Source organism: Globicephala melas, chromosome 1 (assembly GCF_963455315.2).
Source record: "Globicephala melas chromosome 1, mGloMel1.2, whole genome shotgun sequence".
NCBI classification, from domain to species: domain Eukaryota; kingdom Metazoa; phylum Chordata; class Mammalia; order Artiodactyla; family Delphinidae; genus Globicephala; species Globicephala melas.
In genome coordinates, this window is record NC_083314.1 from 55814839 (window position 1) to 55838880 (window position 24042).

Below are 24042 nucleotides of genomic sequence, written 5' to 3' on the forward strand. Positions count from 1 at the left end.
CAGAAATAGACCTCGGAACACATGGACATTTAGCATGTGATAAAGGTGATATCTCAAATCAGTGGGGAATATATGGACTGTTGCATAAATTATACTATACTATGGAAAAAGAGAAAATTGAATGCATTCCATATAAGGAGTTGAACCCCAGTGCAGTCTCAACAAAGGCCTCTGAAGACACTATGGGAAGCTCAGAAGCAGGGATGGCCCCTCAGAGTTTTCACAAGTTGGAATAAAGGAGCTGGGTCTTTCTATCCCACAACAACCAAATGTATCAGAAGTTTAAATGCAAATAATGAAAGTACAAAAATAGTACAGGAAAATGCAGATGAATTTTTTTATTAAGTGTGGAGGAAAACTTCCCTGTGATTCAAAATCTAGAGGCAAAAAGATAAATTTGACTGCATAAAAATTTCCATGGAAAAAATATTACAAATGAAGTAAGAAAATGACAATTAGGAAAAACATATTTGCAATATAGGATTCATAATGTATTACATCCCTGGCTCTAAAAAATGGAGAAAAACAACAAATAATATAGATACTTGGGCAATATATGGACAGGCAGTTCACAGAAATAGAAATGGCCCTTAAACACTTGAAATTATATTCAGTCTTATTCATAATAAGATAAATGCAAATTATAGCTGTACTAAGACATCAGGTAGGCAAAAATCCAGAATTGGACAACATGTTTGTTGGCATGACTGTGGGGAAAAAGGCATTCTCATTCATGGCTAGTGTGTGTGTAAAATGATTGAACTTCTATGGAGAGGCATTTGGCAAGATTTAGCAAAATTATATTTGCATTTACCTCTGACCCAGCAAACTCACTATCCCAGCAAACTCACTAAAGAAACACTTGCAAAAATTAAAAAAATTATGCACCAGGCTATTAACTGCAGGATTCTTTGTGGGAGCAAAAGAATTGAAACAACTCCAAGGCTTCTCAATAGGGGACTGATTGAATAAGCAATGGGATATCCACATAATGAGGATTATGCTGCTAAAAAAAAGAAGTGAGGACAATCTCTGTATACTTACGCAGCATGATCTTCAGGGTATATTGTTAAGTAACAAAACCTAAGTGAACAGTGTTTACAATATGCTAAGTTTGATTTAAAAAGGGGTAGAAGTATGTGCAAGTGTATATATGTGTATTTACTTATTTTTTTAAAAAAATGGAAAGATAAACTGAGAATAAAAATGGTTAGCTAGAGGGGAAAGGAGGGAACAGGGTAGATGAATTAGAGATGGAAGCCAGATTCCTCTGAAAGTATTCAATTCTATATTTTTATTTATTAAATGTTCTTAATAACTAAAAATTCATTTAAGCAAGTTACATTTTTATTTAAATAAAAATTTATTTTATTATTTATTATTATATATTATTAAATAACATTTATTTCAATAAAATTAAAGGCATTTTATTTAAATGTCTTTAACAATTTTAAAACAAAATTTAATCAGAAGAGAAAAAAGCAATACCTGAATATTGAAAAACAAATGGGCCAAACTGTATGACAAATTGGTGGCATATAGTGAATCCTGTAATGCACCAGTCAGACATCTTTCGGGGAATGAGGGACATGATCCACCAGCCAGTAGAAGTGCTAGTGGCAGAGAGATCTCAGCTGGCAGCCCTTTCTGGGAAGCACCTTGGTGGAAGAGAGGGGCTTCCTGCCCAAGGTCTCACTCCCTTCCTGGGGCAGCCTGCAGTCAGTAACTGGTTGACGCAGGGGTACAAGGTACAGCTCCTTTGCCCCATCTTGGGACAGCTCTGAAGGGCCACCCAACTTCAGAGCTCCCCAGATGGTCTGCATCGTCCTTTGTTGAGACTATATCGCAGTCCAGATTCTACTTGTGCCCTGTTTCTTTACCTTTCTTTCCAGGTGTTGCTCTCGAGAGCACTCCCTAATAAATTTCCTGCATGCAAACTCCATCTCAGCATATGCTTCCTGGGTCACCCAACTATGACAGTTGGTGCCAGGAATGCCAGGAGTGGGTCAAGAAGCAGTCACTAAGATGGTGGTGTTGGATCACCTGCTGCCAGGCTGGCAGAAGATATCATCACTTCTAGTAGAAAGTGTATAAATAGTCCCTGATGCAATTGCAGTGCATACGTTAAAAACTTTCACCATTAGCAAACTGGTGGGGAGGAACTATTCTAGTGGGTACAGTGTATCAGGTGTTAGAGATATATAGAAGAAATATGGGTGGATGTTGCTAAGCTTATTTGATGCTATTTAATGAAATACTGAGAGTGATTAATTGGTTATTAAAAACTAAACATGAAAGCTAAAGGATTTCCCTGGTAACAAATATAGAAGCTCTCATCTTCTGCAACTGGAGAGCAGGAATAGCTGAGGACCAGGTCCAGGGCTTAATCATAAGTGTAGCAGAGCCTCAAAGGAGCTTAAACGCTCAATATTGGCAAGTCTGGTATGCCAAGGACGTGGTGCTAATTAGGAAAAAGTGGGACCTTGACATATGGAATGGGGATATCTGGGTTCATGCACCTAACATATTTAATTCCCAAAGGTCCATGAACACTTTGAGCCAAGGAAATGACTCCCACCTCCCTAGGGCTAGTGATCCTCCTTTCTGCAGGACAACTCGAGCCCTTTCGGGGTCAGCTCTACCTTCCAGGCCAATACAGTAACTAGAGTTAAGTCACTGGGGATGTGATGGACCTGATGATGAAGGAAAGGGACTATACGTTAAGGTGCTCAAGATCCAGGAGGGTACACATGATGATGGAGTAAAAGGGACTATATCCTAGGAGTTCAGGATGTGGGTGAATACACATGGGACTGAATTCTGAGAGTGCTGGATCAAGAGGGATAGAATACAGAGTTGAGTAAGGGAGTTTAATTAATTTGGAAGCACTCTCCTGGGATACAGGATTTAACAACCTGGCAAGGATCTCAGGAGATGGTGTAAACATGCTGTCAGAATGGTTTCATACATATGGATAGTGATGGCCCATACTAAATGAGGTAAAGATGCCTGAATTGCCATGGAAGGCAGTAGAACAAGGGATTAAAAAGTTCAAAGAAGTGAGCATGCTAAAATGGATATACGTACTAAATATATAAGCCTGGAAAACTCACCAGGCAATAATGTTCCATGGGACAGACCAGAGGATACACCATTTACCAAAGTAATAAGGAAGGTGCTAGAGAGAAGGGAACCCAGAATCACTAATAAGTTCAGTAGTGGCTCTCCTCTGTAGACCAGACTGATGGTAGGAGATGCCAATACAAAACTGGGCTCACTGATTGCATTGGGGATGTTAGAGATGGCTCGAGAGGCTGAGCTGATGCTGTATGACCCACGGCCCCACCATAAAGCACATTATTAGCACAGACTATGCAGCATGGTCCAAGGCCTCCAGGTAAACAAAGACAGGCAGGACATACCAAGGGTTTAGAGGTTACCTCCAAGAAGCTGGGGGGAAAGGGCCAACTTTTCTTTGGACAAGGTTAATCCTTTTACTGTTCATTTTCTCACCAGAACTTTTTATCCTCATGTACCTTTATCCTTCCATCACACCCACTTCAGATCAAGCTGGATGTCTGAGCATTGCTGGAGAAAAGCACTTGACTCTGCAGGTTGGGGGTCACTTAAATTCATGGTCTTCATCCTCATTCACCTCTTCAATGCCATCAACATTTTTTTTTTTTGCAGTATGCAGGCCTCTCACTGTTGTGGCCTCTCCCGTTGCAGAGCACAGGCTCCAGACGCACAGGCTCAGCGGCCATGGCTCATGGGCCTAGCTGCTCCGCGGCATGTGGGATCTTCCCAGACCGGGGCTTGAACCCGTGTCCCCTGCATAGGCAGACGGACACTCAACCACTGCGCCCTGCCATCAATATTTTTAAACATTATTTTGCCAAATCTTCAAGCCCCTCACTCATCTCTTCCTCCCTCAGTTTAAGCATACTTTGTTCAAGGCCATCAGGCTTGGTTTCTTTAACTTCCAATACCATAGTCCAGAATAATTATCTGTATCCACACCACTGCTACCTTTTTCATTTCAGAATTAGAGGACCAAGCCACGTTCCTCCTCTCTGAGGCCAACCCTCCCATCTATACCTTAACCCTTTTCCCTCTAATTTCCTTTAGGATCTTACTTCACCTGTCATCTCCTTTCTTAATCTTCTCTTTCTACTAGTTCCTTGATATCATCCTATAGATACACTCAGGCTTCTGTGATCCTCCCCCTGCCAAGACATCTCCCTTAATACCTTGTTTTCCTTTAACTTCTGGGCAATCTCCTCCCTCCACATCTTAGTCAAACTTCTCAAAAGAGTAGTGTATATTTACAGCCAGCACTTCCTCATTTCCAATTATAGTTGTTAAATTGATGACCCTGATGTTACATCTGACAAATGCCAAAATTATCGTACATTAAAAATAAAGATATTTCTTGCATTTAGAGAGTCAAAAACAAAAAAGCCTTTAAAAAAAGAAAAAAACTTAGTGGTTCTACTTCCTGACCTCTCTCATTCATTCCTCAGTCCACTGAAATCTAGATTTTGCCTACCACCCTTCACTAAAACTGATCCCACAAAGGTTACTCCTAAGTGCCAAATTCCATTGTCATTTTTTCAGTCTTTTTTGAAACTATTTCCTTGGTTTCTATGTTGCCACACTCATCTGGGTCTGTTCATTCTCAGATCATTCTTTCCCTATCTTCCTCTGCTTACTTCTTATGTAATTGCTCCCCAGGGCTCTGTCCTCAGCCCTCTGTTCTTTTATTCACTCATCTTGGATGACTTCATCTTCTTTTTAGGTTTTTGATAACATTTATACTCCAATGACTCCCAAATCTATATTTATATCCTGGTCTCGTCTACTAAGCTTTGGATTCAAATATACAGTAACTGATATCAGGCACACTGATATTTCTACCTTTTCTAAGACTGAACTCATTATCCTGATTCTGACCCAGCCCTTCCTCAAAATCTCTCTTATTTAGGAAACCACAAGCCACAAACCACCTTGTCACACAAGATAGAAACCTGGGAGTCAGCCTTGACTCCTCTTTGTGCCTGCAGTCTTATCCTCTCCAAATCATTCTCCCCATTGCTGTCTGATCTCGTCTAATCCCCCTAACTACATCTCTTGCCTCTCTCCCAACCACATATTCTCCTGCTATTTTAACCTACTTAGGTATTCACTAATGCACTTTGCTGTTTATTTTGTGCCTCGTGCATTTTTACATTTCTTTTGGGTTGCCTTTTTCTACTCCTTTGCCTGTTGAATTTCTAGTTATCTTTTGAGTTTGGATTTTCACTCTGCCATCCTCTCTCATATTATTTATTATTCCAAGGCTTGGGTCATCTGATAAGTATGCCTTATATAGTTATATTTAAGTCACTAACTCAGAGATGGTGAAATGGAGAGGGTGACAGAACATTAGGGCATTTTACTAGAAACCTGCCTCCAGGTTAACATTGATCAACTAACCAATAATATTCAAGCACGGTGGTCCATCCATAAGTGAAACTCGTAACTGCAATAATATCCATTCCAAATTTCAGGTATTTACCCTTAGGGATAGCATGTTTCTAAAATAAAGCCATCCTATATATACCCCCCTCCATATTATGGGACATTGATGTTACAAGTAACAAAAATCCAATCTTTTTTTGAATTAGAAAAAAGTAATTTATTGACTTACACATTTGAAAAAGGGGGATAAAAAATGGCTTTGGGTATTTCTAGCTCCAGGGCTCAAGGAATGGCCTCAGGATTCATTTCTTGGCTCTTTCGTTGCTCTGTCAAGCTCTCTCCACATAGTGGCAAGATGGTTACTGGCAACTCAGGCTGACTGTCTCTCATCAACCCCTGCTGAAAAAAGAATGCCTATTTACCTACTGCTCTGGCAAAAATTCAGGATTAGCTTTGATTACACTGATCTGTGTCCCATGCTTTTTCCTTACCTAATCACTGTGCCCAGGGGTGTAGAAAACACTGCTTGGCTGGGACTTGATCTGGAGCGGGACTGGCCCCACCCAAACGACCTGGGCTGAGAGTGTGTGAAAGGGATTGCCTACTAGAAAACTGTGTGCTGTAACCAGAAGAGGAAGGATGGGCAGGCAGAAACAATGGATGTTCAGTACGTTCTCCTTCAGGTTTCAGCTGTGAAGATTAGCTATATGCAGAAACAGTCCTTTAGTCATACAGCAGGAGTGGCATTGATATTTTCTAATTACTGCCAAAACAATGGCTCAAGATAGATTATTTTAAAATTAAATTATCAGTTTGGACAGGCATCCTCTAATACATAATTAGTTTATAGCTAACCAGTGGCAAACCTGTGGTAATTTAAACCACACTGACCTAGGTTCAAACCCTGGTTCAGCTCTTTTCTAGCTGTGTGGTCTTAGGTAGGTGACCCAACTTTGCTGAGTGTCAGTTTGAAGAATAATAATACTACCTTCACAGAGTTGCTCCGAGGATTAGGGATTATTTATAAGAATCACTTACATAGTACTCAGCATATGATAGGCCTTTAGTTAATGAAATATAAATATTAATATAGTACATTAAGTTACCTTGGAGTAACTTTAACTTTCTCAACTAATTTATCCTGTTATTTCACCAGAAATTAACTTCTATAAAGAACATGATTCTCAGTCTATGAACTATGGAATTTAAGAAATATAATAATTAAAATAATTTAAATTCTTTTTTTAAAATAGATTTATTTTTGGCTGTGTTGGGTCTTCATTGCTGCCTGCAGGCTTTCTCTAGTTGTAAGCAGGGGCTACTCTTCACTGTGGTGCGTCAGCTTCTCATTGCGGTGGCTTCTCTTGTTGCAGAGCACGGGCTCTAGGTGCGTGGGCTTCAGCAGTTGTGGCTCGCGGGCTCTAGAGTGCAGGCTCAGTAGTTGTGGTGCATGGGCTTAGCTGCTCTATGGCATGTGGGACCTTCCTGGACCAGAGCTCGAACCTGTGTCCCCTGCATTGGCAGGTGGGTTCTTAACCACTGCACCACCAGGGAAGACCAATAATTTAAATTCTAATCAGAGGACCCATTCTCCTAGAGTGGAAAAAATGAATTTCAATCAATTTGGAAACCTCTCTACCATAATTTTTTGGAGCTGACCTGATTTTAGGGGAGCTGGAAGAGTGCTTATCTCATCTGCTCCTTAAGTAATTTGTACATCAGGGCTTCACTGTCTTATCTGGACCCCCATTGTTAGTACCTACAGGTTGTTGTCGACATGTCTCTCGTACATCCATTTGCCCCCTTCAGATCCAATGGCTCTTTATCCCAACCTTTGGGTGGCGGGCATGGGAGTTAGAGGTGATTGTAGGAGTCTATCTGCTGCATCTGGGCCACACTGGAGGCGGGAATCTCCTTTGTAAGGCTGTTTCTAACCTAGTCTGCCCCAATGAATCATGCAGCTGTTTCTGACATGGAGTTAAGAAGAGAACAAGGCCCCTTTGCTTTTAGGTTTCTCAGACCTATTTAGTGTATTCCCATACTTTCTAGCATTCAGAGTACTAAAAGTAATCTTTAAGAACTCTATTTAATTTTTAGTTATTTAATTCAATTTAAGACTTTCAAGAAACAATTGTATTTGGGACTCCTTCACAACCAATGAAGATTAATTAAAAACATAATCATGCACAGTCATGCATCATAAGTCATCTTGCATTCAGACATTAAAAGACTCTCCCCAAACCAAAGACTATGAAAAAGAACATCTTAAAAGTGAAATGCCTAAAATGTCTTGCTCCTCCACCAACTTCAGTAGAAAATGAGTGTTTAGTAGAGCAAATACGCAGTATTGGTGATTGCCGGAGCAAGTTAGCAGCTGACAAAGCTTCTAGACTACTGTCTCTGTCTACAAAGTCATCTCTACAATTCTGATTACCACAACTTATCTGAATAAGAAATTTTAATACTACAGTTTAAAATTTTTTCAAAATTTCTCTTGTATTTCAGAAGTTCAGATCTATGATAGTGATATTTTGCTTGGGCCTTTGGCCAAATATTCACTTTAAAACGGCTATTCAGCCTTCAGCTAAAATGTTTGTAGTTTCTCTAAAATGGTACCTCTTCCTTAATGATTTCCTTGTAGAAATAGATGATGAAAGAAATGAAGGTTTTTTTCCTTTTCAGTACAAAAACTTCCCGGTCTTCCCTCCGTGATCGATATGAGTATTTACATAATTTCTGGGTACGCTTACCTCTTCTCTACTGGTTTCTTTCGATGCTCCTATCCCACCTACATTCCTTTCCCCCTTTTTAAAAGACTGTTTTGGATGTTAAATTCCTGAATCAAAAGAGACACAGTTTCCAAACTGCTTCTGCTCCTGCCATAGTGGGCGCTTGTGAGGTCTCAAGAAACGCCTTTTGTTGGCGACAGTAACTGTGAACCATAGGAGAAAGATCCTCAGTAGACTAGAAAATTAAGCAAGTTGTCCGTTTTATATTTACAATCTTCCACTGTTTTAGAATGCATCCTCATATTTCCTGAAAATTCTTTCGTTTAAAGGCCAAACGTCTAAGACTGGCCGGCAACCAATATACACACCTTATTTTTAGATTTTATCTTTTAAATTTGTAAAATAAATATGGACCATATTACTCAAAACTTACAAAACAAAGAAAAAACCAGCACGCCAGCGTCCAAACACAGCAATCTAAATCATCTTGACGAACTCCTCCCCGCCTTTGGCCTCTCGCTTCCGGCACCTTGTACCCTTGACGCTTGCGCGCAGCCGGAGCCGCCGCGCTCAGGGGGGGTGGGGCTGCCGAGCGCCGGTGCGCCGTCGCCATGGTAACCGCAGAAGCCCGGGCCTAGGGAGCGGTGAGTGCGGGTCGGAGGGTCGCGGGTCCGGGGTCCGAGGGGCCTGGGGTGGGCGCTCCGCATGGGCGTGGAAGAGAATGGGCATCTCCCCTCCACGCTGCTCGGCAGGGGCTGGAGGGGAGTGGGCTTCAACCGCGGCGTCCTCAGTCTTTGCCTTTGCCCCGAGCTTTGCGTAGCCGGTCACGCTCCGCGGGCGGTCCCTCGGGCTTCAGGCGGAAAGGCGAACAATGGTGCCCAGACATGACCGGTACCCCCTCCGCCCCACCTCCGTGTTCTCGCACTGGGGCTGCCACTGTCTGTATCCTCGGGTCTTCCCTTTGTTTAATCCTGGGAGCCCAGGGCTGCCCTTTGAGGCCTTTCCCTTGAGCTGGGACTTAAAATCCTTAAGGGACTACATTTTTTGAAGAAAAAATTCAATTGGCTTAAAAGGCCCTTAAGAGCTATTCCTCTACCACAACTTCATAGTGTCTTGTCTGCCTTCCTTGCCTTTTGTTTATGCTAATCCCATTACTTGGATTGTCCTTTTCTCCTTTTAAGACTCCTGCTCTTCGATACTGAAGTGTCACCTCTTCTGCGAAGCCTTTCCGGGACCTCCCCACTCGGGAGTCTAATTTAGAGGTCCAGCCTCTTTACTCTCCAAGCACCCTTTGCTTATGTCCATTATGCCCCTTATCTCACTCTGTCATTGCTGATTTACTTGTGTCTTTCCAACCAGACTGGGATGCCTGTGGAGTAGGGACCTATGTGATTTTCTATTATTAGTGCCTTAGCAGCCTCAAAAGAATTCACACTTAGTAGTTAAAATTCACACTAATTCAGTAAGGCAGAACTATTCTCAATTCACAATTGAGGAGAGTAAGTTCAGAAAAGTCGCATATTTAATAAAATAAATACAAGAATCAGCACTAAAGCATGGGTCTTCTGACTCACAGTCATTCTGCCTTCAGAGTTCCAGCCCTCCCTCTCCCCTCTCCACGCTCATTTTCTATGTGAACTGTTGGTTATATGTAGTGGGGTTGCAATTTTGATTCATGTTATAACTATTCTGGGCAAAGAAAGTATCTGTCCATACAGTAAATATTATAGGTATAGTAAGAATTAGAACTTAAAACTGAGAATTTAAAAAAGTTTATTGTTTTAACAATAACACAAATAAACCCACTATATATTAAACATAAGTTACATATTTCTCATGGGAAAAACTGTTTTCTAAAACAAAAATGTTAGTGAGTTAAGTTTTTCAATATCTAGAATGTTGATAAAAGGAAGAAAGGAAAAGCTATGTTAGTATGATCACCCTGTTACAACTTATATTCACAGTAAAAATACTTTAAAATATTCTAAATCTTCTATGTTATAAGAAGAAAAAACCCATAGAAAATAGAATTCTTTGCTCTGTCTTCAAAGGACAATATGATGAAAGGCATAGTCAGCGATAGACCACCAAACACATGAGAGTTTACTTTTATTCTCCTAATTAGATATTGTCTTTCAAAAGTTAGGCCTAAGGATAAATGGCCTACAAGACTTCACTTTGTCCTTTTATTACAGAAAGGCTGATCCTAGTTCAGTCTAGATTTGGATTAGAACAGTCTTGGGAGCTTGACTATAGAGTGGAGTGGCTTGAGGGTTAGTCTTAGTGCAGTGGTTCTCAGAGTATGGTCTGAGAATCCCTGGGGATCACTAAGACATTTTCAGGGAGTCTGCCAGTCAAACTATCTTCATATTAATTCTTCGATGTTTTTTGCCATTGCACTCTCATTCTCTCACATGTCACAGTGGTTTGCTAGAGGCCACATGACATGTGGTATCACAATATCACACATCATTGCAGACAATGCAGAAGCAGATATGAGAATCCGTCTGTCTTCTATTAAGCCAGACATTAAAGAGATGTGCAAAAATGTAAAATAATGCCACTCATCATTTTTTTGTCTTTATATAGTTATTTTTTATAAGCTGTACTTTTGTGTTAACATGTAATTGTTTTAAGATGAATTAATAAATATTTTAAAGATTTCTCAGTTTTAATTTCTAATATGGTAAATACAGATAGATATAACACTCATAAACAAAAACTTTTGGTGTTCTCAATTTCTAAGAGCGTGAAGAGCCCTGAGATCATAGAATTTGAGAACTGCTGCCCTAATCATATTACTTCTGGATTGATATGGAAATTAAACTCTATTCAAGGGTGTACCAAGGGTAGCTTTTAGTATTCTGGCCTGAATCATATTCCTAGATTTGATCTAATTTATCTCCACATCTCTGAATTAACCTGTGATTAGATTGATCTCTAGATGCAGAATAATCTGTCTGTAATCAAGTGTTCGGTGGTCGTAGAGTAGAAAGTCATTTACTCAAACCCTATGTAGGAAAACTGTGTATTAAAAAAAGAAAAGAACTAATAGAATTACCATCTTGTCTTTTGCTTCATGGATGCTTTTGCTCTAGGAATGATGGTACAATGGTGATGATAGGGTCTGCATACCAAGTGCTCACCATGTGCTTAGCACACGCATCGTCTGATTTAAGTCTCAGGATAATCATATAAACTAGGTTCTAGTGTTATTCCTAGCAGAGATTAGGTAAATTTCCCAGTATTATGTAGCTAATAAGTTGCAGGGTTGCATTGTGTACTCAAGTCTTTCTAACTCCAAAATCCATTGCTCTTGGATGTGAAGAAAAGCAGGGGGAATTGCAAGCCTGATGTTAAGAGTTATTGAATCCATACGACAAGCCAGGAATTGTGGTAAGTCTGAAAGTGACACAAGAGAAACAAAAGCTTGATACTTGCTCCTATCCAGTTTACAGTCAAATTGAGTTGGTGTTTTAAGTACTTGAAACAAATAGAAAATAATACAATACCATATTTGGTAGATTGTATGGTATAGAATATATGTAATGACCTTTGAAGTTCAGAGGAGGGAAAGGCCTGGGTACATTCTAGAGAGTAGTGAAGAAACGTTTTAGGAAGAAGGTAGGTTTATAGCTTGGCCTACGTAGGATTTGGCTAGTAGGAGTGGAGGAGAAAAAGAAAGCTATTCTAGGCCTAGCAGGAATACATCTGAAATACAAATAGAATTTTCTCAGTATCTTCAAGGTCTCATATCTGGGCCTCTGATGGACCAGTGAGGAAAGGCATTTCAAACACATCCTGCCTCTATTCTCTAAGGTTTGAATATAGATATCTTTAGTAGAATGTTCCAGAATATCACATTATTAGTAAGGTGACAAAATAATTTATTGTGTAGTAGTAATGGACGCTTTGAGAGTGAAAGAGGATGCTATTAAAAATCACATCAGGGCTGGGGTTTCCCTGGTGGCGCAGTGGTTAAGAATCCGCCTGCCGATGCAGGGGACACAGGTTGGAGCAGTGGTGTGGGAAGATCCCACATACCGCAGAGCAACTAAGCCTGTGCGCCACAACTGCTGAGCCTGCGCTCTAGAGCCCATGCTCTGCAACAAGAGAAGCCACTGCAACGAGAAGCCCACCCACTGCAACGAAGAGTAGCCCCCACTCACAGCAACTAGAGAAAGCCTGTGCACAGCAACGAAGACCCAATGCAGCCAAAAATAAATTAAAAAAAAAAATCACACCAGGGGAAGAGATGTCACTGGAACTGTCCTGGGTGCATGAGGACATATGTCACCTAAGCTATAAACCACAAGCACATGCTGTCTAACTTCTGTTAGACCCTCTCTTGTTGATTTCGTGGTAGAGTTTCCTTAGTGGTTATTCAAGACTAATATTTTTTCACACTGTGGGTTGCAACCCATTAGTGGGTCATGAAATCAATTTAGTGGGTGGCACCCAGCCTTAAAAAATAGATGGGATTAAAAACATCAGTATGTTACATGTAGTAAGGATAAATGATATTTTGTTTAATTATATGTATGCAAATATACCCATAAATGCAATGTGCCCAAGATAAAAATGTCCACTACTACTGAAAAATTAATTCTTTGGTTACCCTATTAATAGATGTTATATATGTTTACATGTATAATTAAAACAAGATATGACAAACTACTATATGCTATGTATTATAATTGAAGTAATATATATGTATTTGGACAGGACATCTACCTCATGGTCTAAATGAGCTGTGCAAGCTCTAGGTATCAGGCTTGCAATCCAGTGAGAAGGAATTACACTTTTCTAGAAGTTACATACTATCAATACATATCTACTTACATCTTATTGTTTACTACTTGGACATGTGGCCACACCATATTACAAGAGTGCCTGGGAAATAGTTTTATTCCAATATAAATATTGGTTAAAAAAAAGTATGGTTAAAAGAAAAGAGGGAGGGAGATTAGATTTTGAGAAAGAACTAATTATCTGAGTGCTCTACTTACCAGGGGCCCACATGATTAGGGAGGCTGGATGAGCAGGAACCAGGGGAGCTCTGGGGGGCTCACACCACAAGAACCACAGCATGTTCTCATAGCAGGAAGTTCGATCAGTACACTGTTGCTGTCACTTGTGTTGAATGTCCTTCAAATAGCCTCATGTCCTTGTGGCCCATGTTCAAGAGTCAAGATCCTGTTTTTTTTAATATGTAGAAGCTAAAAAAACCCAAACTCATAGATGCAGAGAACAGATTGGTAGTTGCCAGAGGCAGGTGTAGGGGGTGGGTGAAATAAATGAAGGTGGTCAAAAGGACTTCCAGTTGCAAGATAAATACCTTCTGGGGAAGTACTGTACAGCATAGTGACTATAGTTAACAATATTGTATTGCATTGAATACAATATTGTATTTGAAAGTTGCTAAGAGATTAGATCTTAAATGTTTTCATCACAAGAAAAAACTTTTTTGTAACTATGCAAGGTGATGGATATTAACTAAACGTATTGTGGTAATCATTTTGCAATATATACACATATCAAATCATTATGTTGTACACCTTAAACTAATACAGTGTTATATGTCAACAACAACAAAAATAATACAATGATTAACAACAACAAAAAGTCAAGATCCTGGGACTTAGTAGCTGATTAGCTGAACCTAGCTTATGTGCCTGCTCCCAAGCTTGTGCTGAGATGGAGAGAAGTAGGATCGTGCCTCTCTGGCTTCTGTAGTGGGGAGTTAGCTTTATCTTCCATTAGGAGAATTTTTTTAAATGGAGATTGGGATTCTTTAAGGAAGTGAGTGTGTGTGTGTTTATGCGTACAGGGATGTGTGTTGGGAGGGTGGATTGTGGATGTCAGGCACTCAGAGGATTATAAGTTTCCTCTATATTCATTCTGTAAAATGAAGGGATTGACTAAAACAGTCTCAAAGATAAGATTTGGACCAGATTTTATGGTGGAGTCATGATTGATTGGCTAACTCAACTCCCATCCCCAACCCCATCTACCTTGCTTGCTTCTGTTACTGAGGCAGGAAAATCAAGAAACTTTTTTTTTCCTTCTCTTAAATATAAGGAAACAATCTGGCCTTTGAGATATAACTGGAAGTTTGTTGGGTCTTGTTAGGAAAGATTTTTTTTTTCACTTTCCTCTCAAAAGGGATGAATGCCACTAGTGTCCTCAGGGGGATTCCCCCTTTTTACTGCTATAAATGCAGACGTGATGCCAGGAATTATGACAGCCATCTTGTCACCATTAGGCAACAGCCATGATGATGGAAGTCTTATGAACTGTGATAGAATAGAAAAATAGAGCTTAGATCTATATTTTTGAGCTGCTGAACCATCTCCACGTTTAAACTTCCTGCTATGTGAGAAAATCATCTCCTACTTTTAAAAGTCAATCCTATTATTTTTCTATTATTTGCAATCAGAGAATTCCTAACTTCAACAGATTATAAGTATTATACACATTTAGTGACGGTAGAGATTAATATGGGGCTATGGTATAAAGAGATATTATTCTGTCTAACTAGATTTCCATTCCTTCTGAATTGTGAATGACCAAATCTTGCCAATTCTTTATGGCACAGCTTAAATGCCATATTCTTTACTAGAAATGTGATTCCCTTTATCCCATTCCCTGCATCTTTACCCACCCCCTCAACACTATCCTGAATCTTGTGTTCAATCTTGCTTTTCTTCTTCTTTTTAAAATAGTGTTATTGTACCTACTTATATTCCTAAAAAGTCTATTTTAACTTAATTTTTATTATTTTAATTTTTTTCCTTGTTGGTTATTTTAAATAGAGCAGTGTGTACATGTCAATCCCAAACTCCCTAACTGTCCCTCCCCCTATCCCTCCCCCTTGGTAACCATAATTTTAATTGCTTTGAACTTTACAAAAATATATCTTGGTATATTTAATCTTTTGGATTTACTTTTTTCAGCTAATACTGTATTGCTAATATTCATTTATATCGTTGTGTGCCTTAGTTATTTATAGCTGTATAACAAACTATCCTCAAAGTTGGTAGCTTAAAATAGCACATTCAGTATCTTACAGTTTCTCTGGGTTAAGAATCAGGGCACAGCTTAGCTGGATCTTTTACTTCAGGGTCTCTCACGAGGCTGCAGTCAAGGCGTTGCCTGGGACCACAGTCATCTCAAAGTTCAACTGGAGCAGATCCACTTCCAGACTCATTCAGTGGTTGGTGGCAGAATTAAATTCCTCACTGACTATTGTACCGAGGGCCTCGGTTCCCTCTGGCTGTTGGCCGGAGGTTACCAGGAGGTGGGGTAGGGTCATGGGAGCCGTATCAGAAGCTGCCTTCCACATAGTATATTACTGTAATTTCTTCATTTTGACTACCATATACAATTTTGTGTGAATATGCCACAGTTTATGCTCCTGTTCATAGGCATTGGATTTTTTTTCCTGCCCAGGATTTTTGCTTTTATGAACAGCTACAAACATTTTTGTACACATGAGGGAACCATGCTACTCTTCTCTGAATCATCCCCAATTTAATATGTGTTCTGACAGAGTGAGTACTATTAAGACTTACTTGATTAACTTTACCAGGACTTAATCTGGTCCCTTCTAAACTCCCATAGCACTTCATATTTTATGATTCTTAGCACTTGTCACCATTTATTACACTTATTTTGTACATGTCATATTTTCTCCTTTGTAATAGTAAGTTGTTAAGGGCAGGAAATAAATTTGATTTTTCTTGGTAATTTACATAGTGCCTATACAGCACTTAGTATATTAGTAGGCTTTCAGTAAGTATTACTGAGTGAATGAATTCTGTCTAAATGTCAGTGCCTGATTTTTAAGTTCTTAATAATCTGGCTTCAGTGATCCAGCTGTATTTCTCACTTCTCCCCACCACGGACCCTTGTTTAGGCAGGTGAGCCTCTTTAACATTCTCTTTCAATCTTTTCCTAATGAATCTCACCCAGGTTGATATTTCTTCTCCTGTTCCTACTGAATTTACTGTTTACATCACACATTCAGCATTTTAGTATATATTCAGGCAGTGTGTTGGTGCACAATAAACTTTATTGATTGAATGGATGCAGTATCTTATTTTATAACTGGTTTATTTTGAACCAGTTAAGTACTTTCATTTCATTCAGTTGACTGAATGTCAGTTGAGTGATCAAACAAATAAATAAACAAATAACGATTTGTTTGAGTAGATTTCTATTACTTTTTTTGGTCTCAGGTATTTTGGAGTTAATGGAGTCAGAAGGACCCGCAGAGTCAGAGAGTTCAGAAAAATCAATATTTTTCTCACAGCAAGAAGAAGAGGAAGAAGATGATAATGAAGAAGAAGAAGAATCCAAAGAAGCAGAGGAAACTGCCACCATTAATCCCCTCTTACCCCCTGCTCTCACAGGGGATGTAGAAGGTTTGCAGAAGATTTTTGAGGATCCTGAGAACCCTCACCATGAACAGGCCATGCAGTTACTCTTGGAAGAAGACATTGTTGGGAGAAATTTGTTGTATGCAGCTTGCATGGCTGGGCAAAGTGATGTGATTAGAGCTTTAGCCAAATATGGTGTGAATCTGAATGAAAAAACCACCAGAGGTATTTCGTCTTTTTTCTCTTATCAGTATTACTTATGACTACCCAAAGATGCTATGTATTATCTTTAAATTTGGATAAATTTGATGTGCCTGCTTTATATTTTGTATATGTTATGTGTGTGTGTGTGTGTATATACACACATATGAATGTGTGTATATGCATGTTGATGTATTTAGTATAGCATAGTAGTTAAGAACACAGAATTCACTGTTTATTAGCTGTGTGACTAGGGCAAGTTACTTAATCTTTTTGTGTCTCTGTTTCATCTACAAAATGGGGATGATTGTATTTTCTTTATAGGGTTTTCCTTATAGGTTATGAGGATTAAATATAAATATAAAGTTGGTATACAGTAAATGCTCAATAATATTATTATCTCTTTCCTTTGAAGATTTATTTTTTGTAGTCATTATCCAATTAACTCTTTAAATTCAGTCACTTGTTTTTTCAGATTGCAAATATAAAACATGGTCATTGTAGAAAATAAAACAATGATCTTTAGCAAATAGGGACTATACATTTTCTTCATGCTCACATGGAACAATTTAAAAAATTGATATGTTAGGCCATAAAGGAAGTGTCTACAAATACCAAAGAATCCGTAGCATGCAGTCTGTGGTCTCTGACAACAATAAAATAAAATTAGAAAATAGTAACAAAAAGATAACTGAAAATCCCTATAATTTTGGAAACAAAAACACACTTTAAATTATCTGTTGGTGACAAAAGATATAATAGAAATTATGAAATACTTAAGTGGCAACAGGATCTAGTTATGTCAGAACCTGTGGAATAAAACTAAAATTAAAATTCTAATTTAATGCATATATTAGAATATAAGAAATATTGAAAATTAGAAAGCAGTGTATTTAACTCAAGGAGTTAGAAAAAGAACAACTGAAAATCCAAAGAAAGAAGAAGAGAAAATAATAGAGTAAAATAATGACATTGAAAATAAAGAAACAATAGAGAGGGAATTCCCTGGTGGTCCAGTGGTTAGTACTCCACTCTTCCACTGCAGGTGTCCCAGGTTCAGTCCGATCCCTTGTTGACTAAGATCCCTGATCCTGCAAGCTGTACAGTGCAGCCAAAAAAACCCACCAAAAAACAAACAAACAAACAAACAAAAAACCACAATAGAATCAACAAAACCAAAATCTGGTTTAGTGAAAAAGAGTTGAAAAACCTTTGATAATATTGATAGTTTTTGATATGTGTTATAAGAAAGAGAGAGCTTAAACAGCATTTGGAATTTTAAAAATGAAGCATTCACACAGGAAAAACTAAGATTTAAAAAATTCCTAGAAAATATCATAAACAACTTCATGACAGTACATTTGAAAACTTGGATGAAATGAACAATTTTCCAATAAAATATAAATTACCAAAATTGATTCAAGAAAAAACTAGGAACTTGACTAGAACAATAGTTACTTAAAAAAATTGAATAAGTAATCAAAATCTGCCTCATTGTCCCACCCCCACCTAATTTCAAACTCAAATGTTTTAAAAGGTAAGGTTTACTACACTTGTAGGGAAAAAGTAATCTCTAGCTGATACAAAGGTTCCAGAGAATGTAAAGAGAGTTGGAAAACTACTTATTTTATGAGAGATAACTTTTATAGCAAAACTAGTTAAGGACAGCACTAGAAAGGAAAATTATAGGCCAGATGCAAACATATATAACACAGATGCAAACATCTTAAATAAAATATTAACAAATTGAATCTAAGATTGTGTGTTAAAACATTTATTGGACTAGGTTGGGTTTATCCCATTAATGCAGGATGGTTTTAACATTAGAAAAAAATGTTAGTATAATTCACTACATTAAAAGATTAAATAAACAAAACCACATGATCATATCAATAGATGTAGAAAAGTCTTTTGAAAGAAAATGCAGCACTTGTTCATGATGAAAGCTTTTAGGGAAATAGGAACAGAAGAAGCCTTCCTTAAGGCTATTGAAAACCTGAAGCAAACTTACCTAGTATTGGGGCTTCCCTGGTGGCGCAGTGGTTGAGAATCTGCCTGCTAATGCAGGGGACACGGGTTCGAGCCCTGGTCTGGGAGGATCCCACATGCCACGGAGCAACTGGGCCCGTGAGCCACAACTACTGAGCCTGTGCGTCTGGAGCCTGTGCTCCGCACCAAGAGAGGCTGCAATAGTGAGAGGCCCGCGCACCGCGATGAAGAGTGGCCCCCGCTTGCCACAACTAGAGAAAGCCCTCGCACAGAAACGAAGACCCAACACGGCAAAAATAAATAAATTAATAAAAACAAACAAACAAACAAACAACAAAAAAACTTACCTAGTATTGAATCTTACCTATGACTTGGGCAAATTATATAACCTTTCCATGCTACAGTTTCTTCACCCAAAAAATGGGACTGATAGTAATATCTAAAATCATACTACATCAAAGAAAATGAGAGCCCCAAATCAATATCTGACAGTGTGTCTCTAGTACTATTCAAGGAAGGTGGTGTTCTGACTAATTGATATGAGTATTGCCATCCTCTTGTTAGGTATTTTCCAGTGTGTGGATATAGGTGTACAGTCTTTCAAGTTTGATGATGTGCTCTAAGATAATCCATTTCTTCATTCTGATATCATGCTTGCCATGAAATCTTGTTTAGCAGAGGTTGAAGGTGCATCCTGCTTGCTTCTTGCTGCTTATAGTAAAATGGAGAGGAGAGAAATTGAGAGAACTGGTAAATTAAAAGGAACCAGGACTTGATGATTTGGGAAATTCTAAGCTTATTAATTCTAAGCTTATTATTCTAAGCTTACTCTTCTACCAACCCCTCCCTGTTTACCCCACCCCTCAAGCCCCTGGTAACCACTTTTCTACTCTGTTTCCATGGGTTTAACTTATAATTTTTATTTTAGATTCCACATATAAGTGATACCATGCAGTATTTGGCTTTTTCTATCTGGCTTATTTCACTTAGTATAATGCCCTTGAGGTTCATCCACGTTGTCACAAATGACAGAATTTTCTTTTTTTTTTAAAGGATGATAATTGTGTGCGTATATGTGAACACTATTAATTTTTGGAACATAAGAAGCCATTGGCCTAAAATTAAGGGACTTCTGGTTGAAGAACTGCAGGTAGATATCTCTAAAGTAAGAAGATGTATGCCATTTATTTGTGGATGATACTCAGATGGATAGGAAGGAAAATGATTTTCCAGGTGATTGATGGATCACATTTGCTTTCAGGATTTCCTTTCCTTTTAAATATTGAAGAATTGGACACTTTTGATCCAAAGGGAGGAGAATGAAACAGTTCTTACAGTCTCAGCTCTCTGTACTGCTGACTTCTGGTGTATTGGGAAGTGCCTTTTTTTCTGTTTGAGCCAAGGACAGGTGTGTGCAGTTTGCAGTTTATTGATGGTGGAACCTCCTCTGGTTCTGGCAAGGCTTTGGTCTCTAAACCTGGCCATACTCAAACAGGCATGATCAGAACTAATTACTGTTTTAAACTCTGTCTTTCCATACAATCAGCAAACATTTGTTAAGGATGGAGGACTAGCCAGGTCTTGTGCTGGGAACTTGGGAAAGATGAATGAATTCAACAAACTTGGACAAGTTCACAGTTTAGCAGAAAACAGATGTGTAAATAGATAGTTAATATACAGTGGGACAGGGTACAGTGATAGCTCAGAGGAGAGATTAGTCAACTTTACATGGAAGTGTTGGACAAGGTCAAGGAAGGCTTTACAGAGGAGGCACTATATTGAATTTTTTTTTTGGCTGCACTGCGCAGCATGCGGGATCTTAGTTGCCTGACCAGGGATCGAACCCGCGCCCCCTGCAGTGGAAACGCGGAATCTTAACCACTGGACTGCCACGGAAGTCCAATATATTGAATCTTGAAGAATGACCAAGAGTTTACTAGACAAAGGAGGTTGAAGGATTGGTCATGGCAGGCAGTATAGTAACTGTAGTATCAGATTTTAGTGTTACAATATTGTTGTTATTCTGGTATACTTACCCACTATTTTAGGTAATGAAATACTGGCCTTTTTATAGGTATAATAGTTTTATTTGGTATTTAAAAAATATGAAATCAGAGTCATTTATGGGTTGAGAACAATTTCAATGATTTAATTGCTCAGTGTATATAAAAAGACAAACTGAAGATTACAAACTTAAACGGTTCATATTGTGGTATTACAAAATTTCTATTGTAAGAATAATTCTTAAGTTCACAAACTTCCCAAACAAGTAGAATGTGAATCTCATAGTTTTGAAATTGATCAGGAAACTGAAATGGAATCTCTCTCTGTATATGTGGAAACTAAAAAAGACAAATATGAACCAGCAATGTTTTCTTTGGCGATAAAGATTACAACTTACTCTCAATAAAAAGATTGCAGTTCTATCAAAAAAGCAAAAAGCTGTTCGGAGATATCTCTCTCTTTTAAAATTAGAGTTGAGGTAATTCGAAGGAAAATATTTGGTATTGGTTTATAACTACTTCCAACTAATGTTGAGTGAGAAAAACTTCAGTAGCTGAAAAAATTTGTACAGAAATATCCTGTTGATACCATTGACACACTTAAAAAATCAAATAATGTTTTATTTGCAATTTTCATGATTATAGTTTCTTCATTTTTATCGTATTTGCGTTTTTTAAAATTAATTAATTAATTTTTGGCTGCATTGGGTCTTCGTTGCTGCGTGGGCTTTCTCTAGTTGTGGTGAGTGGAGGCTACTCTTTGTTGTGGTGCGTGGGCTTCACATTGCGGTGGCTTCTGTTGTTGCAGAGCACAGGTTCTAGGCACGCGGGCTTCAGTAGTTGTGGCACGCGGGCTCAGTAGCTGTGGCGCGAGGGCTTAGTTGCTTTGCAGTATGTGGGATCTTCCCGGACCAGGGCTCGAACCCGTGTCCCCTGCATTGGCAGGCGGATTCTTAACCACGGTACCACCAGGGAAGTCCCTAGTATTTGTTTTTTAATCTTTAATTTTGATTTGTTTTATCTGACAATTTATATTGCTAATAGAATGACAATATATACTTAATATTCCTATTTGATAGTTATGCTTTTATCTGATATCTTATGTTTATACATTTTTGTATTTAAAGTGTATTAGTGGGCTTCCCTGGTGGCACCACGGTTAAGAATCCACCTGCCAATGCAGGGAGCACGGGTTTGAGCCCTGGTCTGGGAAGATCCCACATGCCATGGAGCAACTAAGGCCGTGTGCCACAACTACTGAAGCCCGCGTGCCTAGAGCCTGTGCTCCACAACAAGAGAAGCCACTGCAATGAGAAGCCCGTGCACTGCAACAAAGAGTAGCCCCCGCTCGCCACAACTAGAGGAAGCCTGCATGCAACAATGAAGACCCAACACAGCCAAAAAACAAATAAAAAGTAAATAAAAAGTAAAGTGTATTAGTTACACTAATTAAAAAAATGAATTCTGAACTCAGTTTTACAAAATACCAGTATTAATACTAAGTAAATATAAAATTTATACTTCTATTTTTTATTTTTCTACTGTAATTACTGTATCAGTCAGAAAAAAGCAGCATATGTAAAGTTATAGAGACATGAAACAACAGGATTTGGGGAATTCAAAGAGTCTGGTACTGCTGGTGGTATGCAGATTGTGAAAAATATTCTAGGTAGGTGAGTATTTTGTTCCATGGCCTATTACTTGTTTGTGACTATCATCATCGGAGTTTTTGGATTTTGACCTTATTAATGACCTTCATCAATTTATAGCAACCTTGAGAAAAGTACTTATCCTCTCCATGCTTTTGTTTCCTCATCTATAAATGAGAAAAATACTCGTGCCTACGTCATAGGATTGTAGTGAGGATTAAATGAGTTGATACTTGTGAAGCACACAGAACAGTGCCTGCATAGAGGAAAAAGATTACTTTTCTTCTTGTCTCATCTTTTGCCTTACTGTGAACTATCTACTCAGTTGACTCTCTCTATTTAGTAACCAGTAGTCTTGCACAAATAAATTATTTTTCTCTTAGAACCAGTCCCAATTTTTCAGAATTCCATTTATGGTCCCTTTCTTCCTGCTGGGATTTCTAAATGTAGCCTTCTGTATCTCTCTTCTGGGATCAAATACTCATTGCCAATATTATGGGAGAACTTTAGGAAAATCCCCTTCTTGTCTGGATGCTTTTGAAATCATCTTATTTAAAAGTTCTTCTTTTCCTGGGAAGGCTATGGGGTTCATATAGTACAAAGATCTGTGTGTTTTCTTCCAGAAAACACACCATCTCTCACAAGGGGAAAAAGAAAACATACAATGGTTTTTTTAAACCCATGGTTTAAACCCATAGGTTTTAAATTCCTTGGTCAAAGCCTGTGTCTGTTTAGAAATCATGTTTTCTTGTTTTTAAACTATGTATATTAAAAAAATAGGAAAAAAAATTTAGATGTTATTGCTGGCCTGGCCTGTAACTTCAGCCTTGAGAAAAGCAATATCAGGACCCAGAATATCTCATTTGGAATGGCCTCCTGCTCCTACTATTGCAGTGTCCTTTCCGTAGATAGTGTCCCCCTCTCCCAGCAAACCAGGGGCCCTGGGCCGTTTGGCTGAAGAAATGCATCTTCGGAAGGCAGGAACAATGAGGGTTGGTATCTGGGTATTTCTTGGCCCTCCATTTTGTAGGGGCTAAATCCATGATCATATTCTTGGGCCAGTCTTTATCTCTTGGTGTTCTGAAATGTCTCACTGTTGTAACATTAAAAAAAAAGAGTTGGGCCAAAGAGGGGAGGTAATTCCACTTTTGGCTGACCCTGGAGTAGCTTACTTCATGCTCCTTTTGATTCCTTATTAATTCTTTATTATCCCTTCTGGTTATGATAGCCTCAAGACAAAGATAGTTTACAACTTGGTCTGACACCCAGGACTGTGGGAATGTGGTAAATAGGGAGCCAAGGGGGAGGTTTCTGGAAGGAAGTGGAGGAGTCCTTGTTCTCTCTTTCCCTACTCTAACCAGTGGCACACATTTGAGTGCTATTTCCTTTTCCTTATAAACCTTTTATTTGGCAACAGATCTGGGTTTGATTTTGCTTTGGCTGCTTACTACCAGTGTGGCCTTGGGCAAGGTATAGTCTTTCTGATCTGCACTTTCCTCTGTATCCTTTAATGGGGCTGATAATAACCTACCTCATAGTGTTAGTGGAAGGATTGAATGAAGTAGTAGCCCATAAAGTACCTAGTACTTAATACATTTAATACATGCTAGTTCATTCTTCTGCTCAACTC

General features: G+C 38.7%; 2 protein-coding genes across 10 annotated transcripts in view; one reads left to right on the forward strand and one right to left on the reverse strand.

The window, feature by feature from the left end:
- KLHL20 (kelch like family member 20) overlaps positions 1–8957 on the reverse strand; it is a 99263-nt gene extending 90306 nt beyond the window's left edge. The window contains exons 1-4 of one of the 9 annotated variants that reach the window (XM_070043932.1): positions 8623–8957; positions 8211–8392; positions 5952–6163; positions 5690–5856 (exon numbers count right to left, since the gene is read on the reverse strand). In XM_070043932.1, coding sequence (XP_069900033.1) covers positions 5690–5693 — 4 coding nt within the window. In that variant the 5' untranslated portion in view covers positions 5694–5856; positions 5952–6163; positions 8211–8392; positions 8623–8957. Of the gene's footprint in view, positions 1–5689; positions 5860–5951; positions 6164–8210; positions 8393–8622 lie in introns of all 9 variants that reach the window. The other 8 variants (XM_060296262.2, XM_060296264.2, XM_060296256.2 and 5 more) reach the window with 8 other exon arrangements.
- A 2583-nt stretch (positions 8958–11540) lies between these two features.
- SLC9C2 (solute carrier family 9 member C2 (putative)) overlaps positions 11541–24042 on the forward strand; it is a 149714-nt gene continuing 137212 nt past the window's right edge. The window contains exons 1-2 of the mRNA XM_060296233.1: positions 11541–11585; positions 16430–16795. Of these exons, the coding sequence (XP_060152216.1) occupies positions 11543–11585; positions 16430–16795 (409 nt within the window). The 5' untranslated portion in view covers positions 11541–11542. The remainder of the gene's footprint in view (positions 11586–16429; positions 16796–24042) is intronic.